The sequence below is a fragment of the Homarus americanus genome, unplaced genomic scaffold (assembly GCF_018991925.1).
Source record: "Homarus americanus isolate GMGI-L3 unplaced genomic scaffold, GMGI_Hamer_2.0 scaffold19318, whole genome shotgun sequence".
In the NCBI taxonomy this organism is placed as follows: domain Eukaryota; kingdom Metazoa; phylum Arthropoda; class Malacostraca; order Decapoda; family Nephropidae; genus Homarus; species Homarus americanus.
Window position 1 is genome coordinate 3,798,685 of NW_024732238.1, and position 18,547 is coordinate 3,817,231.

The 18,547-nt window shown below is 36.3% G+C and overlaps 2 protein-coding genes and 1 long non-coding RNA gene across 6 annotated transcripts in view; 1 reads left to right on the top strand and 2 right to left on the bottom strand.

Moving 5' to 3' along the window:
• Positions 1-121: 121 nt before the first annotated feature.
• LOC121868332 lies at positions 122-3,163 on the bottom strand. Of its 2 annotated transcripts, XR_006089375.1 has the most exons (6): positions 2,267-3,163; positions 2,011-2,125; positions 1,325-1,518; positions 747-839; positions 425-573; positions 122-251 (listed from the first exon to the last, which is right to left on the bottom strand). It is a non-coding gene; the product is annotated as an uncharacterized LOC121868332 (long non-coding RNA). The 2 variants fall into 2 exon arrangements; XR_006089374.1 differs by having other exon boundaries at positions 2,011-3,163.
• Positions 3,164-3,339: 176 nt separating this feature from the next.
• On the bottom strand, positions 3,340-6,286 carry LOC121868213 (60S ribosomal protein L27a-like). Its single transcript, XM_042368525.1, has 5 exons — positions 6,278-6,286; positions 5,653-5,716; positions 4,953-5,050; positions 4,499-4,648; positions 3,340-3,468 (listed from the first exon to the last, which is right to left on the bottom strand). Exons 1-5 carry the CDS (start codon positions 6,284-6,286, stop codon positions 3,340-3,342), a joined length of 450 nt encoding a protein of 149 aa, XP_042224459.1.
• A 1,084-nt stretch (positions 6,287-7,370) lies between these two features.
• LOC121868333 (zinc finger matrin-type protein 3-like) overlaps positions 7,371-18,547 on the top strand; it is a 30,115-nt gene continuing 18,938 nt past the window's right edge. For 2 of the 3 annotated variants that reach the window (XM_042368821.1, XM_042368823.1), the window contains exons 1-7: positions 7,371-7,715; positions 10,308-10,859; positions 11,540-11,622; positions 11,923-12,066; positions 12,225-12,400; positions 12,738-12,860; positions 14,115-14,239. In XM_042368821.1, coding sequence (XP_042224755.1) covers positions 7,709-7,715; positions 10,308-10,859; positions 11,540-11,622; positions 11,923-12,066; positions 12,225-12,400; positions 12,738-12,860; positions 14,115-14,239 — 1,210 coding nt within the window. In that variant the 5' untranslated portion in view covers positions 7,371-7,708. Of the gene's footprint in view, positions 7,716-10,307; positions 10,860-11,539; positions 11,623-11,922; positions 12,067-12,224; positions 12,401-12,737; positions 12,861-14,114; positions 14,240-17,031; positions 18,490-18,547 lie in introns of those variants that run through there. The other variant, XM_042368822.1, reaches the window with a different exon arrangement.

Consider the following 18,547-nt stretch of genomic DNA (forward strand, 5'->3'; position numbering starts at 1 on the left):
TGAAGATTACTTTTCTTTATAATTGGCAATTAGGTTTCTCTTTGTAAAGCTTTAAACATAATTGAGCTTATACAGTACTGAAAAAAGGGGGGTTGAAAGTGTTCCAAAAAACAGACAAGAAAACACTTCTGCATACTTTAATGAAAAACAAAAACAAAAAAACACTCCATTAATTTCCTCGGCTTCAAATTAACATTAGTGATGGAGATTAACGTTCTTGAATTTTTCCTGCTTGAGTATTTGACACATTCCTGAAAAAACAAAAATACAGTAAATATTTCCATATTTTTAATAAATAATGCCTTCCCTTTCTATGATCAGAATTGAACACTCAACAAGCATTTTCTGTCCGCCCGTTCACAAAGTCATCATTAAAAGCAAAGTGGATTATTGGACAAACTAAATTTGGTATAAAAGTTCTTACCTCCGAGACCAGCAGAATTTATCCTCTGTTAGGCATTGTAGTTGAGGAAATTTGATTTGACAATAACAAGATGTCCTTGGTTTCAAATTAAGATTGGCGATGGAGAATAACGTTCTTGAATTTTTCCTGCTCGAGTATTTGTGAAATTCCTGAAAAAACAAAAATACAGTAAATATTTCCATATTTTTAATAAATAATGCCTTCCCTTTCTATGATCAGAATTGAACACTCAACAAGCATTTTCTGTCCGCCCGTTCACAAAGTCATCATTAAAAGCAAAGTGGATTATTGGACAAACTAAATTTGGTATAAAAGTTCTTACCTCCGAGACCAGCAGAATTTATCCTCTGTTCAGCATTGTGGTTGAGGAAATTGCTTTGACAATAACAAGATGCTTAGTTTGCCTCCTAGGACCCTGTAATATCAAAAGAACTTTGTTAATTCTTGCAATATTACAGTACTATTTAAGGTAATGGGTACATCACAAATCAGCCATGAACACTCGACACACAAGTTCCGTCCGCCCGTTCACACGTCATCACGTAATGCTATTAATAGTGTGAAAAATAATGGCATTTACTTTTAAGAAACCACTGAGATTTTGAATGAAGGCCTGTGCCAAACACATTCTCCTGACCACGACCATGTGTTGAACTTTTAGTCCAACTTCGGCGACAGTTGTACACAATCTTCCAAGTGTAATGTTAATCCAAATGAACACTGTAGAATTGATTGTCAAAAGATTTTAGGAGTACAGTATACATACAAGAACAATACCATATGCCTCGCTGGATAGGGCTCAAGAAAAATACTGTACATCAGATCAGTTATGAAGAATAAATAATAAGAACTAAATTTAAACTGTTGAAAAGTTGTGCATAATCGGCTCCAAAAACTTACTGCATATTCATCTGAGGAGAGCAGTGCTTCCTCAGTCACTTCAAGATGCATCCATGGCCTTGGTGGATAACTTCCCAGCATGCTATATTATTAGTAAGGTTCACTTCCGCCTTTGTTCCTGGTTTTTGCAGATTTTTTTTTGCCTTGACAGCAACTAACTCCTAAGCTAATTTCTATGAGGGCCTTGAAATCATCTGAAATACCAAAAGAAGGGAATTATTTCTTGCAATAAGACAATTCATAATTATGGAAATGGTAAAATCAGTTGTGAACACTCGACACAGAAATTCCGTCCGCCCGTTCACATGTCATCACGTAATGCTATTAAGGGTGTGAAAAATAATGGCATTTACGTTCGCGAATCCACCGAGATTTTTAATGAAGGCTTGTGCCAAAAACATCTCGCCAGGTAGTGGATAAATCCTAGTCTTTTCTTTTCTTTGATTAAGCTACATTGATATCTTTGGATAGGTAAAATGATATTATGTACTGTACACTTGAAGCAATAAATGATTTCCCATTCTTAACCTAGTAATAAGAGCATACAGGCAAGCATAATTCCATATGCCTTGCTGGATAGGGCTCAAGTAAAATACTGTACATCAGATCATTATGAAGAATAAATAATTAATAATTATATGTAAATCATTTAAATCTTTACACTGACAACTGTGGTTCACACTTACTTTCCTTACTGCATATTCATCTGAAGGTAATGCTTCCTCAGTCATTTCAGATGCACCCAAAGCCTTGTTGTCCATTGATGTTATCCTGTCTCAGCATGAAATGGATTGTGGGATCCTGGAAGTGGATATGAAACACAAGAGGGTCTCCTCCTCTCAGTATACCGGTATTCATACGAGTAGCTTCAGTTGCTATTATATCCTTATATGCATTTTATTTTTCACTTTATTCCAAGATAATCTGACTATTTAACCTTACCATTACAAGTACTGTATGTTGTCTGAAGAATTAAACATGCTTGGAGTGAGGTACAAAGATGTCCACCACCAATACATCTGCCCCTCCTGTATGTTTCATGGGCACCTAAGAGTCATTAAGCAAAAAGGGGTCCTAAAGGTCTGTTAGGGATAGTATGGATACAGCTTGCAGTATACTATAAGCCTTTGGTACACTAGGCAGCACTGCTCAATGATCTTCACCTCCCCAAATAATGTGTTTGGCACATATGGACTGGAGGTGCCCTGGGATCACAGCAAAGACCCTTTGGACAGATTGATTACATATTACATCCAAGAGAGCAATACATCCCCTGTAAATGAGCTGTCTGCTCCTCGAATCAAGGTTAGGTAGCAGACACCATCCCCTCCTTGACTACAAGCGAGATGGAGCCTCAGACTGGGATGCTCAGACAAGAATCAAGCACCGTATCCTCTTAGCTGCTGTACCCCATAGAACTGCTTTAAATTTCCCAAACAATAATTGATATGTACAATAAGGTGAAGCACATAAAACACCAGTGGACAGTACCAGAACATTAAGATTGTTTCCTATACATATACAGAAGTAACTTTAGATTTCTGGACAATATAACTTGTAGGTCAATGGCATTTTAACAATTCTAGGTTTATGCTTTCATTAGTACATAATGCAATTTCATTTAAAATTCTAGGCAATGGGATTTCTCTCTACTAAGTTAGAAGCGCATGATTCAGCCTATAGAGGCAGAGAGGAGTTAAAGGTGATATTTATCAAGAGAAGGTAAGGAAAATACACTTTTTTTTTCAACTTTACTTCTCACGTAGATGACTCAATGATAAATGGCTTCCACAGCTTTAAAATAAAAATGATGTTGGATATCATCTGCTTGAGAGTATACCTGAAATAAAAGTATACTTTTAAGTTTTCAATATGGTACAAAATATTGACCAACTTTCAATATACAATATTTCAGAAGTGAACACTCAACAAAGGAATTCTGTCCGCCCGTTCACACAGTCATCATTAAAAATTAGTAATCATCTGGTTATATTATTTTGAACTCAAGTTCTTACCTATGCCACTAGTACACAGCAGCCACCAACAGATTTGATTTTCTGTTCAGCTTTGCGGGAGAAGAACTTTGCTTTCACAATAAGTGGCTGCTTAGGCAGATTACCCTTGCCCAGGACTTTGTAATAACCCTGGAATACCAAAAGAACACAATTAATTTCTGCAACAATTCACTGGAAGATAATGGGTATTTCACACATCAGTAGTGAACACTCGACACAAAAATTCCGTCCGCCCGTTCACAATGTCATCATGTAATATTTGTTCATTTTGTTATCACATTTAGGGCCAATTGCAAGAACAGTCGTGGGGTGTACGACGCCATTTACGATGACCTTCTTGCCCTGATCTTGTTTCAGTTATACCACCCTTTTGAAGCTCTGGAGAGATCTCGAAGTTTTGGTATTTTGAGTACAGCCCCAGCTAATAATTCCCACCAGGAAACTTGTTTCGAGACTCCTCCAAAGCTAAGAAAAGTGCAGAATTCCATGTGTTAAAGGCGATATTGCTGAAAAAGAGACCAGGGCAAGAAGGTCATCGTAAATGGCCCCGTACACCCTATAACTGTTCTTGCAATTGGCCCTTAGTACTGTATCATCGTCATTGTTATCTTAACTTCTTGAAGGTACTGTACAAGTCTTTTTAATGAATATATATATATATAATTCTCTCTCCGGGTAGTGTGGGTAAACCATGAAGCGTTTTCTAGGATTTAGTTACAATGATACCTTTTGACAGGTAGCTATAGTAAATGTATCGCAAAAAGAATATACCATATACAGCATGATCATAATAATAAACATCAAATGTTATGAGCTGTGCAATAAATCATGCTATTAACATTTATAACCAGTCTATGATGCTATAGGTCATGAAGAAACAGACAGTTGACAATCACTTGGTAGTATTTCCCAACGTTTACCATTAAACTTTACTTTTTGCTTCTGTTTACATTCATAGTTTTCATTTTGGAAGTGAAACTAATTAACATTGGAAGGGAATGTTTACTGTATTGCATTTCTCAGTGTGGTTTTATCACATCTTAGGGGCAAATTTTCCCCCGAAGGAATGTATGTCCCATTAGGTAAAGGTTATCTATGAAGAAAATGTATAGCCATCATCTAATTCAATAACTAAAAAAAAAAAAAAAAAAAAACTTACAGATTTGACAACATTGATGACTGGTGCCTTCTTGGGGATCTTGGCATAATTGGTTCTTGTCTGCTCTGACACCAAGGACCACAATTTGTCTAGATTGATAATAGGGGCCCATCTGTGGCTCGGGCGATCATGGAACCCTCGCATACCAACCTGTTGATATTAAAAAACAATGAGAGTAATAAGAGCTTTTTTTTCAAATCTGTTCAGACCTTAATATTAATTGTTCTCGCTTATGTATTACCAGAGAGAAAAAAATTTTAAAATGCAATTATGAAAAGGTAATTTTTTTCCTTTCTATCAATCAAATTCCAACAGCCATCATGAGCATATTCATTAATGGTAATATCACCAAGAGAAATTCATCCACCGAAATACAGACCATTACCCAAAACATTTTTCAACACCTTTATATTAACTGCATTTTATAAGAACTCCTAAATATATAGTATTTTACCTTTCCAAAATAACCAGGATGGTATTTGTCAAAGTTTATTCTGTGGTGGTGCTGACCACCGGCATTACCGCGACCACCAGGATGCTTACGATGCTTGCCTGTGGGTAAAATACACAAAAATTTACAAACCAAATTAAGGGGACCCAATTAAAATTTGTTTATAATCTAAATCAAGGAGCATGGAATTGGCTCATGAGAAAACAAGCAGCAAAATTCACATCTGCCTAGCTAGTTCAAGTCACTCTAAGTATAGCCCTGTACATGAAGTGAGACAATTTGTTATGTTCTTCTATTCATGGGCTTCTTTAGAACATTACAAAAGGACAGTGGTGCTATAAATAAGATCCACAAGATCCAGGTACTGTAACATTAGAAATAAGGGAAACATCTTATCACTGCACCCATTACAAGTCTGAAAATACTTTTGACCAAATCAGTTCAATGCTCATCAAATATCATAAACAGGGCAATAAATTTACGGTAATTGTATACAGTATAACCACGAAGCAGCTTCTCGCATTCCACATCAAATATTTTACCCCTGATGCTTATCTAAAACTCCCTTCAGCCTCTTAAGTTAATTAACACAAATCTCAATGAATGACTTTAAAACTACATTTTTAAAACAAATGAAAACATAAAATAAACTTTTAGACAGCTTATCTATAAACAGGCGATAAACAAATGTTTACATGCTTACCAACACGGCCATGACCGTGGCTCACGTGTCCACGAAGCTTCCTCGTCTTTTTTTTGTGGGTGGACTGTAAATGAAGAGACTATATTAATTATAAGTCAAAAAGAAGAGACGACATTGTCATGTGTAATTTGGTGTGCATTTTGTGGCGGTAGTTCCATGTGCTTTGTAGACAACAATTTTTTTTACTGTAATCATTCCACCGCAAAATCTCCCGTAGTGCCGCGTGTTACTGTCCGCTCTTAAAACTATAAATTGTGAATCTAGTCTTTGTAAACCTATCAAAATAATGACGGAGACTTTCATCAGGGGGGTAATTACTTTAAAGAAAAAAGAGGCTACATTGTTTCTATTACTATCATCCAAAGAAAACAAGTGGAAAATATGAATGATGCACTGGTTGAGAAATAAGAAAGTATTTACCACTAGTATTAAACTTCACAACTCGCATCATAACAATAAAAGTTCGGCATTATGGAAGTGTTTATTCCACGAAAAACATACCGATATTGGCTCTTCTTTTTAATTGTTGACATTCATTACCGAGTGGAGACCCTCAATCAATCTAGGGAACACCAATAAGTTCAAATAATAACCCTTGCTTAATCTGAAATCTTTATACGGTCACCAGTGACATCCATGCCCTAAAACCCAAGTGCAATATTTATCACTTTTCATCTGAAGAACTACCACACCAATAACACCACAATTAATGAAATCGTACTCACACATTACTAGGAAATAATCTTAGACTTAATCACTTAAATATACGACACAGGATAGTCACAAAACTCAACAATTACTGGAGAGTCTGCGTGCTCTTACCATAATCTTGGCCTTGTTTACTGAAAGGACGGACGGTGGCGCCGCCTAGCGGAAAGTAAACAGCGACAGCGGCGCCACCACACACCACGACGATCCACAAAATATATTAAAATAAAAACATACAATATTCATATATTTATATTTTATACAACGCTAGATATATTTTGGAAAAATTTTATTGAAATCAAATAAGTTTGGTGAGCCAAATATAAGCATAAAATAGTTGAATTCAAAATAAAACTGGACAAGAATTGGGCAGAACATCAATTCATCATAGCAAGCTACACCAACTCTTGTCATTTGCAGGGTCCTCTTAGTTCTTAAAAGAGGAAAAAATAGATGTTAAGTTTAATTACAGAGCTCTGAATATGTCATAAACCACAGACTCGCTTACTATATACCAACACCCATGCTATACAATCAAAGATCACAAGAAAACAGCGCACAACAAAAACTGCGGTATTGAGTAGACGGGAAAATGACGATGGATTTTAATTTAAGGTAGATTCAACGTTAAAACGGCGTTAAGTGCCCGCTAAGCATATAAATGTAATACCAATCATCTGGGAAACGTTCCCCAAGTAAAGTCTCAAATTGTCCTGGGAGCGTGTCGCTACCCTCACCTACCCGATGTCAGTAAAAGTGTCCTTCAACGAGGTAAAAGGTTGATTGTACATTTATATTTTTTCCAATGAAGTTTCCAAGACCAGTGCGTCAGACCTGTACAGTAAACTATATCCAAATTGTCATAGTTATATTCGTGGGCCAAATGTTTATTAAAAAAATACATGCGGAAGAATTTTGTATTCTTCCGTGGTGGTTATTATGTTATCTTACAAGAAACAATACAAAAGAAAAATAATATTTAATTGTAAACTTTTTCAGTGTGAAACAGATAACAGGAAGTAGAACACGTGTGTAGTGGTTGATGATCCTCTCTCGTTCTTAACATGAGAACGGCATTCGTAAAAAGATGACTTTAAAGGCCCATGAATACTTCGTGGTATTTTTAGTATTGTAAAGATTTCTTGTACGCTTACTTGTCATGAAACGCTGCCAATTGTGAAAAGAATGTACAGGTGAGGCTGAAGTTGTTACACAGAAAACGTACCAAGACAAAATGTTTGTTTACCCTTCGATCAGCTGAGAGGTGTTCAACAGCTCCCATTAAATAATCAGAATTTTTCCTCAGTGGGAAAGTGCCTCGGGATATATATCATCGTGAGGGCGAGATATGACAAGTAAGTGTTATATTGTGCGGATAATTTTGACGATATAGTGTACCATTTTGTTTAACGAGATGGTTATTGTGCTGGGCTTCCCCCGGTGGCTAAGGCGAGGTTATTAAAGGGCGAGGCTTAAGAAAAATCTCATGTTTGATATTTGACAGGTAGGAAAGCCTATCTTGCAGTAGAATACTGTCATTTACACCTTTGTCTGTAGTAGGAGTGCGGGTTTATTCTATTGGATTTATAATTCTCGAAACATTAACCTTTTACTGACATTTGTGTGGTTTACAAGACAAGGGTGTGATATATTTATCTCTTGACAGCTAATAAGAGGTAGTTTACAGTTGACACACACCAGCAGGCTGTTTGGTGTATTATATTTGACAAAACTGTAATCATTATCTTCCAAATGTTAATTTGAGTTGGAAGAATCATGACACATGTGTACAATATTGCCACCAAGGCTGTCTTCCTGAAATGCACAAATGAAGGTGAACAACAGAAAGAGCCTCAGGTAGTCTTACTGTTCTTATTCTTAGAAGAATTTCTTACTTGAGTATGTACTGGTAGTATGAATTTTCTGATTAAACACTCGTAAATGTCGAAAATGACTCACTGGACTTAATAATCAAGTTTTACTTGGTATTTTCACTAAAATGTGTGTTTTTAATGAAGGCCGAAAGTATTTGCATTCGATAGTGCAAATAGCAAAATCGTTATTAACACCCAAACCTCATTATCAAGGGTATCAGGTTGAGAGAGTGAATGTTATCTGTACCAGAGGTGGGGTCCAACTAATTACCCAAATGTACCCAAATGTAGCCAAATATAGCCGGAATGAAGTCAAATAATGGTCCTAGGTGAATAAATCGGACTGCCAATCACTTCTCGACTAGCATTTGGTGTCAGAAAGTCACAAAAAATTGGTAAACTTAATTTAATCTGAGTTAATAGATCGAGTGCGTGTACCTAACCTAACCTCGACTAGTATTTGGTGTGACGAAGTCACAAAAAATTGGTAAACTTAATTTAATCTGAGTTAATAGATCAAGTGCATGTACCTAACCTAACCTAATCTAATTTAACCTAACCTAACCTAACCTAACCTAACCTAACCTAACACAACTCAGATTAAATTAAGTTTACCAATTTTTTTTGACTTTATGACACCAAATAATAATCGAGAAGTGATTCACAGCCCGAATTACGCTTGTACGACCATCATTTGACTTCATTGAGGCTATATTTGGCTACATATGGGTAATTAGTCGGACCGCCAGAGGTGTGTCATAGTGAAATTCGGGTGCAAATTACTGCACCTATTTACACATGATATTACCACATCATATCTGTTATCTACTTTATTATCATACCGGTATATTTTGATATTTGGTACAGAACCTAACCTAACCAAAGCTAACTTCCTACCCTGGACCCCTTGCCATATTAAGTCATATTATGCAAATCTACATAAAATTTAGGAAAATTCTTCCAGCTTATCATCAAAATTGAAAAGAACTTTCCTTTAAAAGAGTTTAAATTTGTATCTTGTTGAAATTCAATATTTTTAAGTGAATCGAACAAAATTGATTGATCAACTGTTTTCCTGTTTGCCACTGCCTTCACACCTTTGTTGCTATGGTATTAAAAGAATGTCTTGTCTATTTTTTATTTTAGTGGGAATGCACCATTGAGCAATTTATTTTCAAGTAACTTGGTATTTTTCGGGTGTTTTCCTCCCCAAATTAGACATACATACTGTAGTTCAGTGTTGTTGTTTACAGATTACTTAAGAAAATAGCTCAATCTTCATTTTTGTGTGAATGTCAGTGTTATTGTACTGTACAATTTTTGATTCCTATAACTATTCTTGATAACTTCTTTATGGAAGTCTTAAGTTTCTTGCAAGTTTATAGAACCGAAGTGGTTTCTTTGCTGGGTATTCTTGGCTGCGCAGATTGTAGGCTTAGGCTAGGTTAGTCTGCCTTGCTGGAAATTTCTGGTTACATAGTCTCTGGTCTGCCCAACTTGTTATACGTGTTTACAGTTGGTTAGGTATGTACTGTATATAAACTATGCAGTACAGTATATGGTGCATGTATGCTGTGAGAGTATATATAGTTTCTTGGTGTTGCTCATGATACACTGTATTTAGGTATACTGTACATACTGTTAAATATTCATCTTGTATGAAATTGCCAGAATGCAGAAACATTTGATGTACGTACTTAATTTTTGCTGTATCTGAGCGATATATACTGTACTGTACATTCTCCGCAATAGGAACTTATGTTTGGCTTTATTGGTTTGCATGCAGATGTATTTTATAGGTGAAATGTGATGTAGGGAGATTAATACTTGGTGCAGTATAGGATGGAAGATTAACAAAAGTAATTCACAGTTTAGATGTAAAAGTCTGCCTTCCTCACAAACCTTGTTATTTAGATAAAATAGGAAGATTACTTTTAACAGAAACTCCCTTAATATTGGCCTGGTACATGGAAATCTTGCTTGATATTTTGAAATGATGTTTTCCTTTAGTGTAGTCTTAGTCTTCTATTTTTCTTTCATTTTTTATTTATCCCGATATATTTTTTTCAACAGGTATGTACGGTCCTAACAGATCACCGTATGGAGGCTATGGCAACTATTGGGGAGGTTATGGTCGTGCTCCACATCCTCCTCCACCTCCTCCTCTTCCACCTCAAGAACCACCATCGTTTCACCCTCCACCGCCGCCACCACCTCACTTCCGCCCAATAAGGCCACCACCAAATGCACTTCGTCCTCCTCCTCCTCCCCCTCCCGTTAGACTTCCTCGTCCTCAGCAGCAGCAGACCTATCCAAATCAGCCGCCTCAAGGCCGCCAACAGACACAAAATTCACAGGAAAGAAAAACTCAATCGTCTACTTCATACCGTCCTCAGACAACTGAACAGCAGTCGAATCAACAAAACTTACGATCAAGACACAGCAATGGTGGTATTCCATCAAGAAGACCATCTGAGTATGAGGATGAACCTGAGAGATTAGAATCAGATTCTTCCACCATTAAACCATTGGAACCTATTGTTGGTAGTCCTTTAGTTCCAAGACGCAAAGAGAAAGAACCACCACCTATCACTAAACCGTCGATACCAAATAACAAAAGACCTTGTAAGTATTGTATGTAGCGTGACATCAGTAAAGGAAAGAATCACCACTCTATTCCTTCTTATTTTTTTTATGTGATTGTAAGTCTCCTTAGGAAGGTCTGTACCTCATCTTTTTACAGCTGGGTCTGTGACTGCTGGATTAAATCATCTGAATGTGAAAGATTAATTAACCTAACCCAACCAAGCAGACACAACTTAGCCAAACAATCTCAAGTTTATTTTGAACAGATTATAGTAGGTTGGTTAAAATTTGTTTATAGTGTTTGCAGTGTCTACTGTCATCATTGATTTAGCCATGTAGTCTCCCTGAGAGCCTTTTTGACAATACTGCAATGCTTCAAATGAGGATTATAGACCTTTGATTTCATTAGTGTTTAGCATTGTATAAACTTAATTTTTCCTGCCTTCTTAATTGGATATGAATCTTCTTAAAGAATAACAATAAACCAGATGATGACCCTCTGCCTAACTTGACATAATTTCAGTAATATTTATGAAAACTTTTAAAGGGCTTTATAGATAATTTGATATTCCCTTTTGTACACGATCCACTGGAATTTAGATGTAAGTGAAATGTACAGTGTTATTATTATAGGTATTGGCTGCTAGAATATACTTATTGATGTTTGATTAATTTCTTAATACACTAGTATAATAATTTATTGATTTTCAAATTTTCAGTACCAGTTGAGTTTGATCCTAATCTTCCAGAGGAACTTGTTGCCAAGTTTCACAATAATTCTTGTGAATTATGTGATGTAAAGGTATGTAAAATATAACTATTTGTTGATGGTGTGGAACAGTACTGTAATGCCTAGTAGTCCTGGCAATTGAAGGACCTAAACTGCAATACCCGGTAATACAGTCATGTACTGTATGTAAATTGTAACCTCCAAAGAGATACTGTATTGTGGTATGAGAAGGTGTGTAATGAAACAATTAGTAATTGTTTTATAAAGTTTTAAGCTATAATGCCTTAATTTTTCCCTTTGTGCTATATTTGGTGATATTAATAATGGTATAACTTTTAATGATAATCTTAAATAATTTATCTGTCATTTCAGCTCAATTCTCGAATCCAGGCCAAAAATCACTATGAAGGGAAGCAACATAGAAAAAAAGTGAAAAACTACATAATTGAACATGCTCGGAAGGATGGTCAGTCACCTGCAAAAATGGCCAAAATTGATTTATCAACTCCTAAAAAGGTTTGTGAAGTTAATGATATTAGAAATATTGCTGATGTTATACACTCTTGTGATGAAGAAAAATATCTTAAAATTCCAGTGCAGTACTATTTTAATGCTACAAGATTAATATGTCAGAACGAGTTGTTATTACCTACTGTATTCATATGTTACTGCAGAAAGTGGAGCCCTTAGATGTGAGCCAACTCTACTGCAAGTGCTGTGATTTAAGCTTTACCTCGGAACAACACGCACAGCAACACTACATGGGTCGAAACCATCAGCGGGTCTTACACGGACTCAAACCTTTGAAGGCTGGCTACTATAATAAAGAAACTGGGAAGTGGCAGAGAATGTAAGTGTTTCTGTAAACTGTACTGTAGTTAGTATCTTGTGTGTTTTAATTAAATTTTTATTATAGTAGTATTGGGCTTAGGTGTATTCATGCATTTTGTGTTTTGAGATTATTTCATGACTTACCTCTTATTGAAAACAATTATTTATTTTGCCTTGAATGTGATGCTATTTTGATATATTATTTTGAAGATGTATGAATATGATGAATTAATTCTCTGTGCTATCCTGGCCTGGCCATAAAGCCAGTTAGTAATCTCATATATTTCCCAGCAGTTATCAACACTCGCATTGGCTCCATCAGTTACATCTTCTTACATTTGTTATTCATTTTCCAGGCCACCGGATCCAAGAGTTTCAGTGGAGAGAGTAGGCCTTAACCTGGAGCCTCCGTCTGAGGAAGGGTCTGATCAGATATCTGAAAAATCACTAGACCCTGATGCTGTGAAGGAGAGAGGAAGGTGTGCTATATAAGATTTATGAAGTCTTTTGTTATAATATCTTTGTATATATTCCTCCAGTATATACAGTATATCATCTTTATCATCACTAATTTTTCTATTTAATGTGCTCAGTTTTCCTCCTCTATATGATTTATCAAATTCCACAATGTTATATTGTACTCATTCCTCTCATATCTAACCACCTTGATTTTCTAAGTATCGTATTCATCTTTAATTTTCGTTTATCAATCATCCAGTCAAAGTCATTCACCATAATTTTTTAGTTACGGATCACCACAAAAAGTAATTCCAGAATAACATAAAAACACCAAAATCGCACCTTGGAAACCCAAAGTTGGCGAGAAATTAGCATTGAAACGATGTCATTAAAGTATTCCAAGCGTCACTACAACCACTAATTACCCTGCAATCAAACCATGGACCATGGATTTAGAATCAGCATGCTTAAGAGTACCTATACAGTACTGTGATTTTTAACAAAATCTTATTTTGGGCCAAAATGGCTGAAACGTTAAGCCTTATGTCTTGATAATATTTCGACTGAAATATATACTTTTCTCTCGGAATTCGAATCCTCCAAGTATCTTTTAACTCACCCTGTCAATGGCTTCTCCAATCTTATAAATGCTGCTTGCAGTTTCTAAATTATAACATTTTATTTTTCTACAAGCAACTTTATTGTGAATATTTGGGCTTTGCATCCTGAATTTATCACCATACAGAATCTTCTATGGTTTTACACTTTTCCTTTTCATCTTTCCTTTGTATGTGGGTATTTGTAGCCCCGATGTTAGTTCTAAGTTACAGTGTTAGATTGTTCAAGAGAATTGGTATTTTGCATTCAGGTAGATCGCTAACCAATTGACTATGGGAACACCACTCTTAATACAGTATTTTATTTGGCTAATGCCAGATAATTTTTTTAAGCTCAGTGGGGACTGTACAAAAGGGGTTAATAATGGTTCTTTGTGCCTTTTAATTTAGGAGCATTTACTCCTTACTAATTTTGAGGTCCTGTGACTGCCTTGGAATTTAGATTTGTGACTTGTTCACTGGCCTGACCATTACCATTACAGTGTCTACTATCAAGAAGGAAACAATCCCACACAGTAATATGGCAGTGTTTGCTGTGATAATTATATATAATCTTGTGTGGAAGGTTGGTTTATAAGCTTATATATTGTCTTAAACTTTATACTTTATTAAAAAAAATGAAAAAGACATTAATGGCAATTTGATATGTTGTTTCAGGTTTTTCTGCGAGTTGTGTAATGTTTCAGCTACATCCCAGGACCAACTGGATGGTCACATGACGGGTCAACGACACTTGAAGGCTTTAAGGCTCAATGCAAAAAAGACCACGACAGCTTCAACAGGTCAGTGACAAGGATTTATCAGTTGATAGATGTGTTAAATTTTGAGATGAAAAATATTTCATCATTATCAATGTTATACGGCCATTTGCCATGCATGTGTGGTTTAACCATGACTACCTGATGGCCATGCTGCATACTCACTTGCAGCCTCTCTCATCAGGTGTTTGTCTCTAAGGTCAAATTTTACAATCTTTCTCTATGTCATTCTTGGCCTATCCCTCACTCTCCAACCATCCACATTCAGACTCATACACCTCTTAACCCAACTGGTCTCCATTCTCTCTACATGCCCAAACCATCTTAGCCTATCTAAGCAGACTTTTGCCAGTACAATACTCTCAGTGTCTAACCACCCCTCTTAGCTCTGAACAGGTTTCACATCTTTCAGTGTCACATTGCACACCTCATTCAGCAACTGATCATAGTATTTTCGCAAAGCATCTTTCGAATAATGCTCTCATTTGAAAATAATAGATGCACATTGTCTGCTGATTCAGCAGGAAAAGAAATTCCCTGATAGTTTTGTATTAAGTTTAATGATTAGCCTGTAATGCACCTGGGTGAACATTTTTGGCATGTTGGATCATCCAGGCACTCAAATTTTTTTACCCATCATCCATTTTCTTATTTTTTTGTGTATTGCATAAGAAAATATTTTTCTGAACACACTAACAAATTTAATGCATCAATGAAGTTTTTGTGTAATAAAATATTCAGGTAAGTTGCTGATACTGCATTGTATTTTTTAGAATTATTGTGTGTATAATGTATTGACGTATTTCCTGATGTCTTTTCAGTGATATTTTATAGAAATAATTTTTGCTACTACATTAAAATGTTAAAATGGAAATTATAAAAGCTCTACTGTACTGTATAAATATTCAGTATTAGTTACAGAGAAAAAGGACAACTGTAAATTTTGATTAAAATGTGAATAGTTATAGAGTATATCTCAGGAAAGGTGATACCTGATTGGATTTATAAACTACTCGGTTCATGTTCATCCAGTTGCATATAGAAGTTTCTGAAAAGGGGGAGACCAAGACTTGAAGATTGAGACATTATTTTATTTCCATCCACTGGTGTAAGCAGGGGGCAGAATAATTTCTGAGTACATGTACTGTACTTACTTCCTTGTGAACTGGTTGCGTTGGGTTGAATGAGTTTTGGGGAGGTGCAAGGGGGGGGGGGGCATGGCCATATCCTCCCCCCCCCCCCACCCTATATATGCCCTGTGTGTCCATCCACAAGTGTGTAATTACCTGAAGTACCCATTACAATATACAGTACAGAGTATTAGTGAGGTGTATGAAAGAAATTTTTTTTACAGAAAATATAACGAAAGAATTTTCAAAAACTGGAAACAGCACTGAAGTTACTTTATGTTTAGAGCAGCTGCTTTTGAAAATAAAAGGTGTCGGTAGTGTAGTACTGTACATACTGTAGTGTAGTAGGAATATCTGTAGTTTACAAGAAAGAAAAACAAGATAATGATTTTGTACCTGTAGTACTTTCCCCAATGGAAAACATTAGGGAATATTGTGGATCAAATAGATTACTGTACCCAGTTATAATTCCCCAAAAGAAAAATGAAATGTTTTTGAGAATGTCGTTACAGTATATGGTGTACTCACTTTCATTTTTAATATAAGAATTCTCATGAAGTTTAGAAGCCTTGATGAAGAAAGTTAGTTTGTCCAGTATTTTACTGATTAACTTTTAGAAGTTGTACCTTTAACTCTTTTTAATGCAAAGTGCATCTGTACCTTGTTCCTCTTTGTATTTCAGTTTTATTTTTTATTGTCACTGGTTTGATTACAAGAAATTATGGCTATTATTACTCATAGTTTGTTTAGTGAATTCTGTGTTTTGTTTTTAACTCCTTTACTGCAGAAAGGTGAAGTAAAATGTGTGTGTGTGAGGGCACATGCTTGTGAGTGTTTCTGATTTGTGTTCAAGATTTTTCGAGATAAATTTATTAATTAATTTTCAGCTTGGTTGGGAGGGTGTTGTCAATTAGTTAATTTTGGGATCAGGGAAAGAGAGATGACTCACCTCGGGTCACTGATCCACTACTGGGACCTTGCAAAATTGACTATAATTAGGGATTTCTTGAGTTTTATCAAATTTTCTTAGGCAAGATGACACAGGTCAATCTAGCACTGATCATTCTGTGCCTGCCACTCATACCCCTGGTTGAGTGTGTATTTAACTATGGGGCATAATAATGAGGCCCCATAGGTGCTAAACTTTAGCAAATGTACTGAGTAAGTTGATGTTTCATAAGTGTTATGAACACTTCTTACATTTTAGATGAATAGAAAAATGAAGTACTTGTACCTGGGTGTGATTAATGACCCTGTTGTAATAGATATGACTCCAATAAATAAATAAGAAGTAAGTGTGTACATGTAATTACTCGTACAGTATTTATATCATGAAACAAGAAATTGGAAAAATAAATACAAATCATTTATGGTAGTAGTTGGTACACACATACCCATGTTAGCTGGTTAATTTATCATTCACGGATTTCAATCCCCGTAAAAATATTGTACAGTTCTCTTTGACTAAAATAATTATTCTAAAAGCTCGGCTTATACATTGGGATATTGATAAAATGTGGATCACGTGAAGGTTAGCTTCAAGTGCTCACCTGATGATTGCTCCACAGCTTAACCCACCTGAAATTTAACCACCCCAACGCTACCTGGAGGGCTAAATTTAACCTATATAAAACATGTTTTAATTTGCATCACTTTATAGTATTGATAGAGGTGTTTGTGCTGCAGATGATGTGAATGCTGACATGGCTGTTATTGTAGGTCACAAGATTCTGGATGGGATGCTGGGCCAATCTGTATCAATCGATCCTCAACTGCTGTTTCAGCGGCTAGTCACAGCTGGCGCAAACACTGATAAACTGGACTCGAGTGATCCAACATAAGCTTTACAGCTACCCTCCAATTGTTTTCAGTTTACCTCACGTACTACTAGAAGTTGAGAAGCAGCCACTGGCCATTTGTTTGTGGTGGAGAGTGCCTAACAAGCAAGACACCTTACCCGAAAATATTCATAACATTCTCGATGTTGGTTATATCCTTCAACGAGTTCCATGGAAGATTGGTGAGACACGGGATGTTATATTAAATCATTTTGCTCGCTATGTAATGTCAAAATTTGGTCAGGCTACCATCATCTTTGATGGATATCATTCTGGTCCTACAACAAAAGATGGAGTCTAATCAAGGCGAGCTAAAGGTGATCCAGGTCCCACAGTGTAATTCACCAGTGACATGTTATGTACAGTTCGTAATGGGAAGTTCTTATCCAACACTGAGAATGAGCAACAATTTGTGGACATGCTCAGCATCAGACGGGGCGAGAAGGCTGTGACACACCTCATGCCAGAGCGAATGCTGATGTCTTGATCACTCAAACTGCTATTGCATTGGCCAGAAAGCATGACACAGTCTTGGTTGGAAATGACACTCACCTTATTTTACTTTGTAGTGAGGCAAAGGACATACTCTTTAAGCTGTACTTCCGGCCAGAATAGAACCTACAGTCTAAGACTCCAAAAAAGTGCTGGAATATCGGACAGCTTCAGCAGTCACTTGATAAGGATGTATGTGACTATCTTCTGTTCATTCATGCTATCCTGGGGTGTTAGACCACATCCTGCTTGGTTGGTCTTGTCAAACCTGCTGCCCTGAAACTGGTTAAATCCAGTCTGTACTTCCAGCAACAAGCTCCTGTAATCAGGTACACAGAAGCAGATTGCTCTGGTATAATCAAGACTGTGGAAAATGCATTAGTATTCTTGTATCATGGTGAACCTGGAGATACTGTACTGTAGACAAACTCAGATTGAGACTCCCAAAAAAATGTATCCTCAAGTAAAACATGGGTAAAGCCACAGAATCTGCTACTGCCCAATATCACGGCCTTCGTGTTTACCATCAAGGTCAACAGCGGTCTGGGAGAGATTTACCTGCAGAGGAAGGGGGGTAGATGATACATGGCAATAAGATGGTCCCTGGGTCCACAGATTTACGGCCAGCTCCAGCTTACCTTTTGAATGCAATAGATTGTGAGGCTCTGCTTTGTAAATGCAGGTTACGATTGCATTGTTTTCTAGCATGTGGGGCTTGTAAAGGTATTCACTGCAATAATACATCGGGTAATTTGTAGTTATTATGTGTGTTATAGTCACAAGATGAAGGATAAATAAAATGTACTAAAAACTACTGGAATGTATTGTGAGATACCACCAGATTTACTCAATTCTATTGCAAGAAGATCAAT

Bases quoted from the DNA above. Each gene is read 5' to 3' on its own strand.
- LOC121868213 (XM_042368525.1), bottom strand. The intron at 4,649-4,952 runs GTAAAATACTAT...TAATATCAACAG, and splicing joins ATCCTGGTTATTTTGGAAAG to GTTGGTATGCGAGGGTTCCA. The intron at 3,469-4,498 runs GTAAGTTTTTTT...TTGGTATTCCAG, and splicing joins TCATCAATGTTGTCAAATCT to GGTTATTACAAAGTCCTGGG.